The 15,782-nt window shown below is 38.7% G+C and overlaps 1 protein-coding gene and 1 long non-coding RNA gene across 10 annotated transcripts in view; one reads left to right on the top strand and one right to left on the bottom strand.

The window, feature by feature from the left end:
• Window positions 1-15,782, top strand: part of ARB2A (ARB2 cotranscriptional regulator A) — a 424,113-nt gene that overhangs the window by 376,984 nt on the left and 31,347 nt on the right. For 2 of the 9 annotated variants that reach the window (XM_081498719.1, XM_081498726.1), the window contains one exon: window positions 3,167-3,770. The exons of the other annotated variants lie outside the window; for them this stretch is intronic. In XM_081498719.1, the coding sequence (XP_081354845.1) occupies window positions 3,167-3,174 (8 nt within the window). In that variant the 3' untranslated portion in view covers window positions 3,175-3,770. Of the gene's footprint in view, window positions 1-3,166; window positions 3,771-15,782 lie in introns of those variants that run through there. 9 annotated transcript variants of the gene reach the window in all.
• LOC145509593 (uncharacterized) lies at window positions 2,724-15,584 on the bottom strand. Its single transcript, XR_014056226.1, has 3 exons — window positions 13,634-15,584; window positions 5,235-5,327; window positions 2,724-3,635 (listed from the first exon to the last, which is right to left on the bottom strand). It is a non-coding gene; the product is annotated as an uncharacterized LOC145509593 (long non-coding RNA).

Raw genomic sequence — 15,782 nt, 5'->3', positions numbered from 1 at the left:
TTATTTGGGGACATGACTGCTGTGCAAAACTTCTGTATTTAATGCCCATGCTTAGAAACATAACCAGGAAATGCGGATCTTACAGTGGGTTTTTATCTGGCTTTAAAAGATGAACTTAATGAGGGAATGAAGAGAGAAAGAAAACTCTACAAAAACTAAATAGAAAAATGCATTTAATGTTTGTATTCTTTCTTGCCTGCAGTATACTGGTTACCAATCAGGAAGAAAAATACTTTTCAGTTTGGGCCATTTTTTGCTGTTGTTGGACCATTCATGTCAGTCTCATTCCCCTGTGATCAGTTCAGCTCAGTCGCTCAGTCATGTCCGACTCTGTGCGACCCCATGGACTGCAGCACGCCAGGCCTCCCTGTCCATCACCAACTCCCAGAGCTCACTCAAACTCATGGCCATTGAGTCAGTGATGCCATCCAACCATCTCATCCTCTGTCGTCCCCTTCTCCTCCCACCTTCAGTCTTTCCCAGCATCAGGTTCTTTTCCAATGAGTCAGTTCTTCGCATCAGGTGGCCAAAGTATTGGAGTTTCAGCTTCAGCATCAGTCCTTTCAGTGAATATTCAGGACTGATTTCCTTTAGGATTGACTGGTTTGATCTCCTTGCAGTCCAGGGGACTCTCAAGAGTCTTATCCAATACCACAGTTCTAAAGTAGTTGTCTGAAAAATATAATAATACAATTGTCTTCAAAAAATATGATTCTCTAAAGAATATATAGATCATCCATTCCTTTAGATGTGTGCAATTTTATCTTTTGAGCACCTGACTGTCAGGTCACTTAAAACTCATTATACTGATGTCCACCTAGTTTGACTTCTCCCAGGGTGCTCTTCAGTAGCGTGCCCTAAGTCTGCATTAAGGAGGCAGTTATTAAAAACAACTCTTCTGCACAACTGGTTTGCTTTTCCCACCTCGATGCAGTGAATTATCATCAGCTGTGTTGCCCTCTCTGTATTTGTCAGTAGAAAGCTCAGTCAAATTTTTGAGCGTCATCTGGCGATTATACAGGCTTAAATATTAGTCATCCTTATGTGTTAATCTTACCCTAGCCCTGCCTCTATGCTATTTCTCTGTTTTTCACTTATTTCTCTTTTGTCCTCCTATAATGTATATATAAGTCATCTTAAATGCTTTTTCAATGAAATATATTAATAAATATTAAACAAGCAAAAGTAACTACTACTATATTTTTACTTAATATAATATTATTAAAGTTTTCACTGTAGAGATTAAATCACTGTAGAGATACAATTTTAGCCCCATTTTTTATATTTTGTAAATATATTTTTTTCTAGTCAATGGGTTATAGCATTCTTTATTAGAGATTCCTGAAATACTTTTGTCTTGATTATATAGGTCTTCCTTTATTTTTTGTGGGAAAGTTTTTAACAACTCATGATTCTACTAATACATATACATTGTTGTGCCCCCAGACACTGAAATCTGACTAACTGAAGACATCTTATTGTCAGTAACCAACATCTTCATGTCTCACTGTACAGATTAATCCTCCACCTTAGTTAACCTTCTCAGTGGATTCAAAAGCTTTCCTATCAGTGTGACTTTTTAAATTTTCTCTGTGGAAGAGAAATAAAATAATAGATGCCATTCACGTTCAGTGATGCCCAAAGGATATAGTTGAGATTCTTTGGGTGGTAATTCCCATCCATTGCCACTTTAACAAGATCCAAGTAATAATTCTAACAATGATTTTAAAATATTTGGGGGAAAAAAGAGACCTTTATGACTCTATAATTAACTTTAAAATGTTGCTTAGAACCAGGGTACAAAGCAAAGAAGTTACAGTATGTACTTGTCAAATTTTGTAACACATGTAAAATCTACTTTACATCCAATGCAATATCTCATACCCCAGGACTGCTACTGTTTACAAACCCAGAAATAAATTTAATTCCAGAGAGGAAAATTTAATTTCTTGAAAAATAATGAAAGATTTCCCCCTGTAAGTCTTCTGGACAGTTGCAGAAAAGCTTATATGGACAGTCCAATTAGAATTTTGAAATGCCTTTTTAGGATAAAGTTTAATACAGATGCAGTAAGGATTATAATTATAAATAATTTTCATAACACTTGCTAATAATTATTTAGCCGTATCTATTTCTATTCAGTTTTTATCATAACTCAGTCCTTACTGGAACTTAAGGACTGATACTCTAAAATACTATCTGGTATTGAAATAACCAGTCCTATCTAATATATGCCCACATCATTTTCTAAACTAGGAATAATAGGAATTTACTGTGTTTACATGACATATTTGAGAATATATATTTAATTTAAAATCAATGCATTTTTATCTTAATGAGAGATATCATTTTATATGTATTGATGGTGTTGTGTAAATAAGTTCAGGATCCTTTCAGGATTCTTCTCATGTAGAAGGCAGTTGCATTATGTGATTTTTTTTTTTTAAGAAAAGGACATTCAGAGAGGAAATGCGTTGGGGGACAGAACTGAGAATAAAATTAAAGTAGTATCAGACAGGTGAGGGCAAATTCTAGACTTAACTTAAATTGAAATGACAGAGCATAAGTGATCCTCCAGAAGCTGTGTCTGTCATAAGGTGACCGGGAACCTTCATGACCAGTAGTGAGCAACTAGATGACATCACCTGAGAAAACCTTTTCTTTCTTTTTTTTTTTTTTAAAGTGCATCATCACAAACTCAATCAAAATGGACAATGTAATAATTTTATGCCAGATTTATATTATTCACAATAATTTGCTTTTTGTGCTATTTCATTCGTCTCTATTAGTTAATGTTATGAGTACATTTGGAGGCTATTTTGCTTATAGTTTACAGTTTCCTTAAATTTACGACTAGAAGAAATGAAAGCTCTAAGAATTACAAAAGAAAAAGCTGAAATTATTCAGATAGGATTGTTTATGTAGAAAATTCAAAATCTACAGATAAATTTTTAGGATGACAAGGGTAATTTAGGAAATTTGCTAGACACAAAATAATTATACAAAAATCAATTGCATTTCTGTATACCAACAACAAGCAGTTAAAGATCTGTTTATGGTAGCATCAAAAACGTATCATACTAAAAAAAAAAACAAAACACAAAGTTAAGGGACATCGCATGTTCATAAATTCACTCAACACAGTAAACTTGTTTTTTCTCTCCAGATTGGTAACAGAAGTTTAACGTAATTCTTGTCAAAGTCCCAGGAAGATTTTTTGTAGATACAACCGTTTGAGGTTTCCAAGACCACCCTCACTTCTGATACCAACCACAAGTAGGCGCCACTGAGCCATCTTCCGGTTTCACCATTTGCCAGATGCACACAGTGCTCACTGAAGGCTGTTATGAATCTAGCACAGCAAAGGGGTGTCGATGAAAATTAGCCGCGGAAAAGCACAAAGGGCAGAGCCTGGGAAAGTTCCAAGGATGGATTTCCATTTGTCCTCTTCCAGTCCAGTCTTGGCTAGGGCTGTCTTCTCCCGGCAACAGTGTGTAAGAATACAGTGCAGACTGGGGAAACTCACTGGAACCTTGGTGTCCAGGGTTTTTATTGGGACTCAGCTCGTATTGACATGGTTGACCACCTGCATTGCTGACTTTAATCTCCAGATACTCCAGAGGTCCAGCTGAAACCTTTTGAGGCAAGGTCAAATAAATCATTACTGTACAGTAGATATACATAACTTTATTCTAAAATTTATATAAAAGGGCAAAGGAACAAGAATACTCCAAACAACTTTGAAAAAGAATAAAGTGGGACGAATCAGACTCTCTGATTTTAATACATCACTGGCAAACATACAAAGAAAACTAGATCACTCATATGTTCCTGGAAGGACTGTAAAATTGTGTGACTATGGAGAACAGTGAGGGAGTTTCTTGCAAAACAAAACATTCAAGTAATATACAGCCCAGCAGTTGTACTCTTGGGCATTTATCCCAGAGAAATGAAGATTATGTCACAGAAAAATTCATACATGAATATTTAGAGCAGCTTTATTTATAATAGCCAAAAAAACTGAAAACAACCCAGATATCCTTTGAGATGGGAATGGTTAAACTGTGGTACATCCATATCATGGAACACTACTCAGCAATAAAAACAAACTATTGATTCATACAACAACTGGATAAATCTCCAGAGAATTGAGCTGAATGATAAAAGCCAGTCCCATGAGATTACGTACTGCGTGATTCCATTTATATAATATTCTTCAAATGACCAAATTCTAGAAATGAAGAACAGATTAGTGGTTGTCAGAGGTTAAGGAAAGGCTGGAAGGAAGGTGGATGTGGCTATAAAGTGAAACATGAGTGATCTTTGTGGTGATGGAAAGTTCTGTAGCTTGACTGTAGCATGTTAATATCCTAGTTGTCATATTAAACTATGGTTTTATAAGGTGTTCCTGTAACAGGAATCATAAACAGGACACAGGATCCATTTGTGTTATTTCTTAACAACTGCATATGAATCTATAATTATCTAAAAATAAAAAGTGTAATTATAAATGAATGAATCCAAAAAAATGAAGTGCAAATCCTCTATGGATAAACTGATAAACCTTCATTAAGAGACATTAAAGATGATCTAAATAAATGGCAAGATGTATCACAGTCACTGATTACAGGATTCAACATTGTAGATATATCAGTTCTCCCTAAATTAGTGTATATAGGCTTAGTACAATTCCAAATCGTTAAGTGACTGGGGCAATCTATAATGACTACTTGACCACCTTGTCTTTCCTCCACCTCTTCTTCCTATTGGCTGCACAGCAGAGGCGTGTGCTTTTGAGAGTCTGACAAAACAATATAAAATGATGCTGTAGATACAAAGGTTCATCTGATTCACGTATGTATTCAGAACACCAGTAGCACTTTGCTTTGTAAAGTCACCAGTTTTTATTGCTGTGATCTTCCATATACTTCCATTTCCTTTATTTCAAAATAAGAACCATCATCAAAATAGTGCAAAAACCATAGAAAACATCTATGAATTTAGGTTTTATTATATCTTAATAGCATTTAATAAGTATCAGGTTTCTGGTGAATTCTGTTCTGGACAGGTTTTTATACAGCACATATCTATTAAGCCTCAGCTGTGATTTCTGGAATAAAAAGCTTTGAGGCATTACCCTCAAAGGATTTGGAGATAAAACAAGGTATTTTCATACATGAAATGACCAGTTAAGCAAAGTAAGTATATGGTAATATAGTATATGCTATACATACACAAAATACTGAAACATGAAGAAAGGAAGTAGTTGGTGCGGGGTAAGGTTGATCAAGGAAGTCTTATTAGAGGAAGTAAATATTGAACTGGATCTGAAAGTAATAAGACATATCTTCTGAAAATGTTTTATTATAATGCTTAATCAATTTATAAATATTAACTATATTTCAGCAAAGTGTCTGTATAGCTATGGCCTGTCACAGCTGCTCTGGACTTTAGATTTCTCACTTGTGAAATGGAGCTGTTAGATGAAATTTTATCTTGGGTTCTTTCCACGTGTTTACTATCTTATATTTGATATGTTTCTATCTGCATCTAAATTTGAACCAAGCCCACTACATCTTGGGAATGCAAGCTCTTGAACAGTTAAAGTTTGACTCTCTGCAAGTTCTCAGTTCTGACACTGTCCTAAACATCGTTTGATGCTAGTAAATTGTATTTACTAGAGAACGACAGCATTTTAGCTAAATAGAACTACAAGATACTCTATACTTATCAGCTAGTTACTAACAGGCTGTGGATCACCTGCACCTACCTCATCAGTTTGTTGGAGAGAGCAAGAAAAACATTCTACTCCCTTCAATTTTGGTTATAGAGTATCCAACCGTTATTACATTCCAATTTTAGAGGATTTTATTTCTAGACTCTAAAAGCTGGTATACACTTCAATATAGGGTACATTGATCCATCTATGTTGAAGATGAGTAAAGTTTGACCCCTGCCTTCAAAAACTTCACAATGGTAATCAATCTCTTCTCTGACTGGACTTCAGAATCACAGATGCCCAGACCCTGCGATTTTGAAAAGGTTTAAAAATTGTCAGTTGACCTGGGCCTGGGTAATGGCAGATACTTACGGAAAAACAGTTGATGGATTAAACCCAGAAAAGAAGGCTCAATCCAGGGAATGGAGGGCTTTAAACCACATGGAGGAATTTCTACTTAATTTGAAAGATTATAAAGAAAATTGGATATGTTTGAGCAGAGAAAGAGGTCTATGACACAAAAGATACTTTAGAATTTGTTATCTGATAGCAGGGTACAAAATAGAAGAGAAGAGGGTGAAGGCAGTGAAGTTTTAAGTTAGGAGGAAGTTTCTGGATGCTAAATAATAGGTCATTAAATCCAGACTGGTAACAGGGGAATGGGAAGGAAGAAAAGAGATTGGAAAAACTTTGCTGAGGTATATCTGTCAGGATTTGGTAACTGATTGGATCAGGAGTCAGCGAACAAGCAAAAACAAAATCAAAGGCAACTGAGAGGCTTTGGGCTGGAGTCGCTAGGAGAATACTGTGTCTGTTCACAGAAGCGAAGAAAGTGGGAAAGCCTGCCTGGAGGGCAGGTCCACAGTCGCCTGCAGACGGCCTGCAGAGATGGAGGCTGTGAGAGCACGTCCCCAGCCTGGGACCTTCCCACCACATACACCAGCCCTGAGGGTCAAGAGCCCAGAGGCATCAGCGTATAAGAGCACAGCTGTCAGGAAAATGCTGTTTCTAATCCAGCTACTACCTTGAAATATTTTATTAGGCTGCCTTTCAACTCTTAACTGCATATTACTGTTACCTACTACTATAACTCACTTTATGTGAACCAGCAGTAGGTGTGTTTTATACTCTGAAGTGTGTGGGAGGAGAATGAGTCCCACGGAATAATCTAGAGGTGGGAGGAGTTGATAAATGCAATCAGGGAGGGTTAAATCCATATTCCAACTCCCCCATAATCCATTCAGTCTTTACCCCAAAAAAAAAAAAAAAAGGTACTCTTTAAGTGCAAATTATATTTCTCCTTTGATGAAACTCTGCAGCTTGTACTTGGAATAAACCTAAATTAATTCCATTGTACTCAAAATAAAATCAAAACCTTGCACTGTGGCCTGAGAAGCCTCACATGGCTTGGAGGCTGCCCACCTCTCTGAATCGTCTTCCACTTTCCCCTCACCCTCCATGCTCCGGGCACTCACTCTTCAGTTCTTTGACTGTGACTTGCTTGTCCCCTGCTCAGACCCGCACCTCCGCACCCCACCTCCCCACACCCCCAGCCCTAGTTCTCCCAGGACCCTGCCTACAGCATCCTCCCCAGACCTGCATCTGGCTCCCTCTTGCCATTCTGGTCTCGGGTCAGAAGTCTTTTTCCACCAAGTGTAAACGGACGACCACCTCTCCTTCCTCTTTGCTCTCTTCACGTCCGCCATTGTGTTTTGTTTTCTTTTTTCCACAGTGCTTCTGACTGAAATTGTCAGGTTCATTGGTATACCTGGTTATCGCTTGTCATCCCCACCAGCGTATATGCTGCAAGAGCAGAGTCTTTATATTATCTTGCTCACCACCACATCCTCAGCCCAAAGAAAGTGCCTGGCACACAGTGTGGATGAATGTATAAATTAATCACTCACAGGACCTATGGAAAAAACTTCCCACACAATATATCCTCTAGAATAGAATCCACAGTTGAGTGAAGAGGACTACAGAAGATTCAGATATTTGAACTAGTAAATGATTTTCTTTTGCATAGAAATAAGCAAAGTATTTTGCAATCCATTCAATCTCTCCCCTCCCTCTCTTTCTCATTCTCTCTCTTCCTTCCTTCCCCCCTCTCTTATTCTCTTTCCCTTTCTCCCCACCTCTCTCTTACTTACACAAACACACACACACACACAAAGTCAAACTGGCAGCCTTAAGCCACGGGTACCTAGCTAGGACCACAGAGAAGCTGGAAGAAAAGGGAAGCCTGACAAGATATCTAGAAAGCTGCACTAGCCCTCATGAACAGAAGCGGGCCCAGAAAGCTCTTCGCTGCTTGTGTTGGGAATAATACAATCAAAAACCTATGGAAATAGCTATTTCATGATTCTTTGCATTCCGTATTTAGAGCTCCGTGCTCCTCTGGTAAGTTCAGTTCAGTTCAGTTGCTCAGTTGTGTCTGACTCTTTGTGATCCCATGGACTGCAGCATACCAGGCCTCCCTGTCCATCACCAACTCCCAGAGCTCACTCAAACTCAAGTCCATTGAGTCGGTGATGCCATCCAACCATCTCATCCTCTGTCATCCCCTTCTCCTCCTGCCTTCAGTCTTTCCCAGCATCAGGGTCTTTTCCAGTGAGTCAGTTCTTCCCATCAGGTGGCCAAAGTGTTGGAGTTTCAGCTTCAACATCAGTCCTTCCAGTGAACACCCAGGACTGATCTCCTTTAGGATGGACTGGTTGGATCTCCTTGCAGTCCAAGGGACTCTCAAGAGTCTTCTCCAACACCACAGTTCAAAAGCATCAATTCTTCAGCGCTCAGCTTTCTTTATAGTCCAACTCTCACATCCATACATGACCACTGGAAAAACCATAGCTTTGACTGGAAAGGCCTTTGTCAGCAAAGTAATGTCTCTGCTTTTTAATATGCTGTCTAGGTTGGTTATAACTTTCCTTCCAAGGAGTAAACGTCTTTTAATTTCATGGCTGCAGTCACCATCTGCAGTGATTTTGGAGCCCAAAAAAATAAAGTCTCTCACAGTTGCCGTTGTTTCCTCATCTATTTGCCATGAAGTGATGGGATCAGATGCCATGATCTTCGTTTTCTGAATGTTGAGCTTTAAGCCAACTTTTTCACTCTCCTCTTTCACTTTCATCAAGAGGCTCTTTAGTTCTTCTTCATTTTCTGCCATAAGGGTGGTGTCATCTGCATATCTGAGGTTATTGATATTTCTCCCTGCAATCTTGATTCCAGCTTGTGCTTCATCCAGCCTGGCATTTCGCATAATGTATTCTGCATATATATTAAATAAACAGGGTGACAATATACAGCCTTGACGCACTCCTTTCCCGATTTGGAGCCAGTCTGTTGTTCCTTGTCCGGTTCTAACTGTTGCTTCTTGACCTGCATACAGGTTTCTCAGGAGGCAGGTCATGTGGTCTGGTATTCCCATCTCTTTCAGAATTTTCCACAGTTTGTTGTGATCTACATAGTAGATCACAGATTTGGTAAAATTACTTTTGAAAATGACAGGGGGAACTTAGAAAAAGAGAACTTTTGCCCACACTTGGGCTCAGATTTTACAAGGAAACAGTATTCCTGGAGTCCAGGCCTTGTGACAACACCAAGAGAAGTACATGAGACAAGAATGAAAACCAAAGAACAGACTTCCACACCACCTATCTGGGTTTGATAAGCAATTAAAGCAACTACAATGTGTCCATTGGTTAGGAGAGGTGTACTAGAGAGGTCTGCCAGGTTTAGTGTTGGAGACCCATAGCTACTGCAGGCTCTCTACTCTGCCTGAGAAGTTTGCTTCCCAAAGTTGTCTCCTTGAGTCTTACGCTGCCCAATGCCCAAACCACTACCCACTCCCCTTCCATAGATGAGAGATATAGAAAAGACATTGGAGGAAAGGACAGGCTTTCCCACAAGCTTTGAATGACCCCAGAAGTTTCTACCACTGATTTTTTTGCCTTTGTTTCAGCCTGTTATCTCTGGTCAAGCTTGATGACTTGCCTTTAGGGTCTCAACACAATCTCAGCCTTAATGGGTTTGCAGCTTTGTTAGCAATTGAAGGAGACTTGCCTGTGTCTTCTTACACAAGTAATTTAACCAGGCCATGCGACACATTCAGTGAGCTGCTCTTGGCATGTTCTTCACACAGTCTCAGTGAGCACCCCACTTTGTTTACTGTATCCCCACCCCCAACCCCATGTGACTGAGTCTCACACCTGTGCCTTCTAACTTGGAGAGTCACCATTAGGAGCCCTTCTCTGTTCAAATATTGGTAGATTTATTCTTTTAAATGATGTTCTCCTTAGAACCTCTAGAATTCATTTTGCAATGAATTTTAATAGTAATATATGTTTTCTTTCTTTTTAGAAGGCACATTATTTTTCCATGCTCTAGTATTTCTCCAATTCTTTATAGATTTCTAAAAATAACCACTGGTGAGCTCATAAATTCATTAGTTAATCCCACTGGGACTCAATAATGCATATTACAGACCTCCTGATTTTTATATATTAGATTTTCTCAAGAATTCCCTTACCTGTTATTATCAACATAGCTATATTGACAGTGTCTTCATTACTTCCTAATTGCTCATATTTCTTTTTCTTGTTAAAGATCAATTTTTAAAATCAAGCCTTGTCAGTTTGAAAGTATCATAGATATGTTATCCTGTTAATGTGTTTCATATCTTTCTAGGATTTTTTCCTTTCCCCCTTTATCGTAAGAAGCATATAAAATTTATTATCTTTTTCTTTAAAAACAAATTCTTTTGCAGGGGAGGGGGATGTCAGGGAGAGGGTAGATGAACATAGTAGTTTTTCCTCCTGAAATAAAGATATTAAAAATGATATTTCATATTCAAAGGTGACTTTGTGAACAGTGATATTCCCTATTCTAAACCAGACCCTAAAATGTAAATTATGCATAGATTGTTGAAATTATTCCACGACCTTTTGGTTTCAGACCATGTAAAATAAGGTGACTAACAATAACTAGAATAGTGAATGGCTGACCAAGAAATTCTTCTAAATTGTCTTTTCAGTGAGACCTTACTCATACTGTCCATCATATTATAGTAGCAAACCTCACCTCTGGAAAATCTAGTTGTGTGTGTGTGTGTGTGCGTGCACATGTGTGCGTGTGTGTGCATCTGTGTGATGTCACTTGAAGACTGATTATTTGCTTTCCCAGAGAATTCTTCACTTTATTAAAAGATTCACTGAAGAAGTAGATAACCTGTTTCTTCCTTTAAAAATATTCTATTTACAGAAATTATATTTACATATAACTTTTTAAGACATCTACTGCATAAAATGAGGTACAGCTTCAGAGTAGTCTACATCTACCAAAGTAAACATCAGGATTTTGGCTGCTAACTCAGTAGCATATTTTGACATAGTTTTTTCCAAAAAAAAAAATTCTAAGCACTAAGATCAAGTGAAGAGGAGCATGGCAAGGCAGGACACATGGATTAAAGTCATAGGAAGAAGAAAGGGGCATAGACAAGGCAAAAGACAGCAATGTTTTCTTCTCTCATGCTGTTCTTTGAGCATTCCACTGTCGGGGCTATTTCCGACCGTTTCTTGTTTAATTTCTAAATGCTGATACATAAATGTAGCCTCCTTCTTTCTCAGTTCCATTACAAGACAATGTAATGTGTGGTGTATGTGTAATGTGTTTGTATGTGTAAAAGACACATATAGTCTTTTGGGAAAACATGACACATTTTAGCAACTTGATCTTCCCCGTATAACTTATAGTCTCATCCTTTATACTTAAAGTTTCTAAACTTTTTGACCATTTGTGCTATCTCTACCTCTTTGAAATTTGCTATAGTTCATTTTTTTAAACAATTGAGAGATGAAGAATATTCAGTGTAGTACTTTAATTGGAAGATCCCCTGTCTGCTACCTTTTGGTTATTTCACAGTGAGTAACATCATTGACAAACGGTATTCATGGAAGAAATATTAAGTAAGAGAAGCAAAAGGCACTTTCTTCCCTGTGTAAGGATAAAAGAGCTAGCTATAAATAGGGTTCAGGTTATAGTGAAATTAATCTCTAATGTAATGAAAAAGAATTAACTTCATTTTTATTTAAGCTGACCCTTGATCATCTAAAAACATACTATTTTAACAAATATTACATCATGCTTTTAACTATCCTTAAATAAATTCTAGAGATAACAGAATTCACCTACTTACAAGATTGCTAAGTTATTGTATTTCCCTAGTTAACATATGAAGGAAATAAAAGAAAAATAACCCATAAGAAGAATAATATGCATATCAGTATTTAAAGTGCTCAAGAAAACCTGCATGCGCCCTGTGCAGCGGATCACCGGGAATTCTACATCTACAAATACAGGCCAGCTGCAGATGGGCTTACCAGTGGCTCAAGAACTGTGAGCAGTGAGGCCAGTGGTGAGATAGTTCTCATATAGTAATCCATTCTTGGTAATATTCTGAACAACACAAAGCACAAAATTCCTTCAATTTACATGGTACCTGATTCCTAAAAAATTCTGTTATATTTAAAAATCATGCCGGAATACTTTATTTGTTAAACAAATCTAAATTCTAAGCCCATAATCGTAAACAAGTTTTTCAACTACATGAATAGCCGGTGAAACATCTGAAAACCATGTACAGTGCAGAACAATTCTTCATGCTGTAACGCCCTGCAAACTGAAGGATGTCCATCTCCCCGGCCTTCTCCCAATAAATGCCAATAGCTCCTCCCAATTGTCTTGACCTCCAAAAAATTTTCCTACAAATTTCCAAAATGCCCCAGAGGCTACTACCATGTCCATTATGAACCACTGATTATGACTGAGGAAGGGCACTTTTTTGTAATAAAGAACTGAGATCCTGCACATTTATTTTGATACGGACTAGGAAACTGAATTTGCCCCAAAAGTGAATCATCCAGTAAGAGAAAGCCTGCCAGTCTAAAAGGATACAAAAATCAACCTGGGGAAACCCTCATTGTGGGAACAACTTAGATTAGGAAAATGGGAGTTTGAAACGTAGAAAGACGTTCACAGTCCCTAAAAAGAGGAGTTTTTGCTAAGGGTAAGGTTGTGGTAGAGGCAAGACCAGGCCTGACTATAAAACCATGTTTATCTCCTTCAAATAACATACGTTAGTGCTAACTGGACTAGTTTCCATGTTACCTACACATCATTGCAGCTTATTAATAAATGGCTGCTTTTTTAGTTAGCCTAAACTTTCCCCCTTTATTTCCTCTTATGAATAGATATAATGGCCTTGTGTTTCCATCCTGACAGAAGAAGTTCCCCTAAAGTGGTATATTTTTTAATTACTAGAAAGCTGCTGTCAGAAGTTTCTATTCTGTTAGTATTGCTATGGGTGGATATTCATACTAATTTGTGAATATTTTGATTGAACTTTGGCCTTGAATTTTCAAAAATGGTCTCCAAACATGTTTTTGAAATGTGTATACACAGCCCCAGATGAACATGCAACTGATTTCCAAATGCTATTTTTAAATTATTAAAAATCTACTTTCAGTAATTTAGAAAAGAAAGCTATTTTTATATATTTATGTTACCACGCCTTAGTTTAGGGAGAATTCTCCCTCCCCCACTTCATTCTCCATAATTCAGTTCCTAACCCACCTTGCTTATTACTTTACTCCTAGCAATTTCCCTTCCTCTGACAGAGCACACATTTTCATTATTTATTCTCTTAAATTGCAAGGGTAAATATTGAGAGCTAGTGCAGGTCCTCAGTTATCTCAGGGACTTTGGTCTTGTCAGCCCAAGACTAATCAAGCAGAGAGTCATCATAAGCTAAAACTAAAAAGCCTTTGTAGTGACTTTATCACCAGGGAAATTTGTTCATCTTTCAGAAAGACTGTCACCAGGAAAGAAAAAAATAAAGGAGTTAAAATTGCTTCAGACCATTGACTCCTTAGGTCCCTCTAGATTCATACAGTGAATTGGTTTTCAAGGGGTGGGAGGAATTATGAGAGGAGTTCCCTAAGAAAGCTTACAAATTCATCATAGCCTTGGTAACACTAGTAAGTCTAAGTGTGATCACTATGAAGGAAATGCCAAATGAGCCTGGAAGCATGGGAAATGAGAAGGAAAAGAGACAATTAACACCTTTTTTTTTTTTCCTATTGTGTTTGGGGATGGGTGTTTCCATGTAGTATGCATCAGAGAATAGTCAATACAATTAAAAATGTTTTTTCATTATAAGTGCTACTAGTAATTATTATTGAAATGAAACTGGACTTACAAGACTATAGAAACAGGGTTGGTCATTTCATAAATCGGTCCAGAAACTGGGCCCCTTTCTAAACATACCCACAAAATATTATTTAAAGTAGGTATGTCTAAGCTTATCTAGAACTGCTCACAAACTTCTTTTGTATTTGGAGAATATAGATGACTCCAAATTCAAAGGAAGTCTTTAAGACTGTTAGCTGAATAAATCAGTGAAAGTTATACACTGGCAATAAATATCGGGATGTTAAATATATTCTAAAGAACTTGAAATTTTACACACTTATTGATGCAGGCACACATATACATAATTTTTTTTCCCCAAGAATTCTACTAAGACATCAAAATCCAGTCAGGCACTTAAGGATTTGCCAGTATAAACCTACACTCATCTTCTTTCTCCCCCTGACTAACATTGAATTTTGCCCAAAATGAGTAAGCAAATGGAAAGATGACCTCATTTTTCAGTCTGAACACAGCAGTGTTGGGGGATATTTCTCAAGGATATGACTTAAGTACTAGATCTTAGTTCCAAATGCAGGTTCATTAGGCCAATCTGCAGAGGACAGGAGGGTAGAGAGCATCCTTCTCAGGACACCTATTAAAAGAGGGGCTCTCTAGTAAGGCCAGCTCCCACAGCTAAGTCACAGGCACAGAATATAGCTTTCTGCTCTCTGCTTGAGGCAGCCATAGCATCCTTATTGTTGTAACTCCCAGATTGTGATACTGTCACAAAACTGTTGCTAGGCAACAAATGTGGTTACCAGGACTCAGCGAATAGCTGAAGGGGAAAGCAAAGTGTTGCACCATTGTAGAGTAACCATAGCAATGACCTACTATTACAGACTAAAGAATTATCATTAACAATGTTAAAGTATCAGACAGAGGCCCCGAATCCAGAGACTTCCAGGCAGTGTCCCTCTGCATAATTGAGTGATCTAGGAAGAGATTTCAACCGTTTCAAAGCTATTCACTCATTATTTCTAGCGGGACAGTCTTTGTTGCTGTCATTTTTTTTTTTTAATTTAAAAAGTGTTCCGTGTATAAAGCTATTAGTAAAATGATGTGAGCTATCCCAAGGAGTCAAAAACAGATTAACGGCCTTATCTCTTCTTCTGCCTACATCAGTGTTCTTTTTTTTTTTGTGATCTGTCTCAAACTGAAGATTTTATTTTAAAAAAAAATTTACATTAGTATGAAATTGAAGCCCACAGAAAAAGAAGCTGTCGTAAAATAAAAGAGCTCCATAAACTGACCACTTAACCTGCATTTCGTGAGTTGCATTCCTCCTGACAACATAGGGGGGCCTAGACGCTGTTTTACTAGAGACTTGCCTTGAAACACTGGGGGGTTTTGTTTAGCTTCTGTAACACTGTCCCCTAATGTCTGTTTAAAAAAAAACAACAACAACGCGTAGGCTGCTGGGACACTAAACTCGGCCGTGGTTCCTTCTCTTTGGGAAGCAAAGAACCGTGAGTGCTCCGCGGTGGGTGCGGCAGCGGCCGGGACGCCGAGCCGCGCCGGGGAGCCTGGGGGCGGTGGGTGGTTTTCCCCGGCGGGAGAGGGAGTGGCCCTTCCCCGCCCCGCGCCTCCATTGGCCCGCAGGGGACTGAGGCCGCGCCTCGGGCGCCCGCTGGGAGACTAACGGGCCGCGGCCGCGCATCCGGGGTGGGGGGCGCCGTGCTGGGGGGGCTCCGGCCCGAGACGGCGGAGTGCCGGGGGCGCCGGCCCGGGCTGGCGTCGCGGGCGGAGTCGGCCTGCGAGCCCCCCCCGGGGGCGGGGGGGACCAACGTGAGCCCTCAGGTACAAGGGTGGTCCCCAG

The sequence above is a fragment of the Giraffa tippelskirchi genome, chromosome 6 (genome assembly GCF_054371585.1).
Source record: "Giraffa tippelskirchi isolate mGirTip1 chromosome 6, T2T-mGirTip1v1.2.pri, whole genome shotgun sequence".
Lineage (NCBI taxonomy): Eukaryota > Metazoa > Chordata > Mammalia > Artiodactyla > Giraffidae > Giraffa > Giraffa tippelskirchi.
This window is presented reverse-complemented; position numbering and strand designations above follow the sequence as displayed.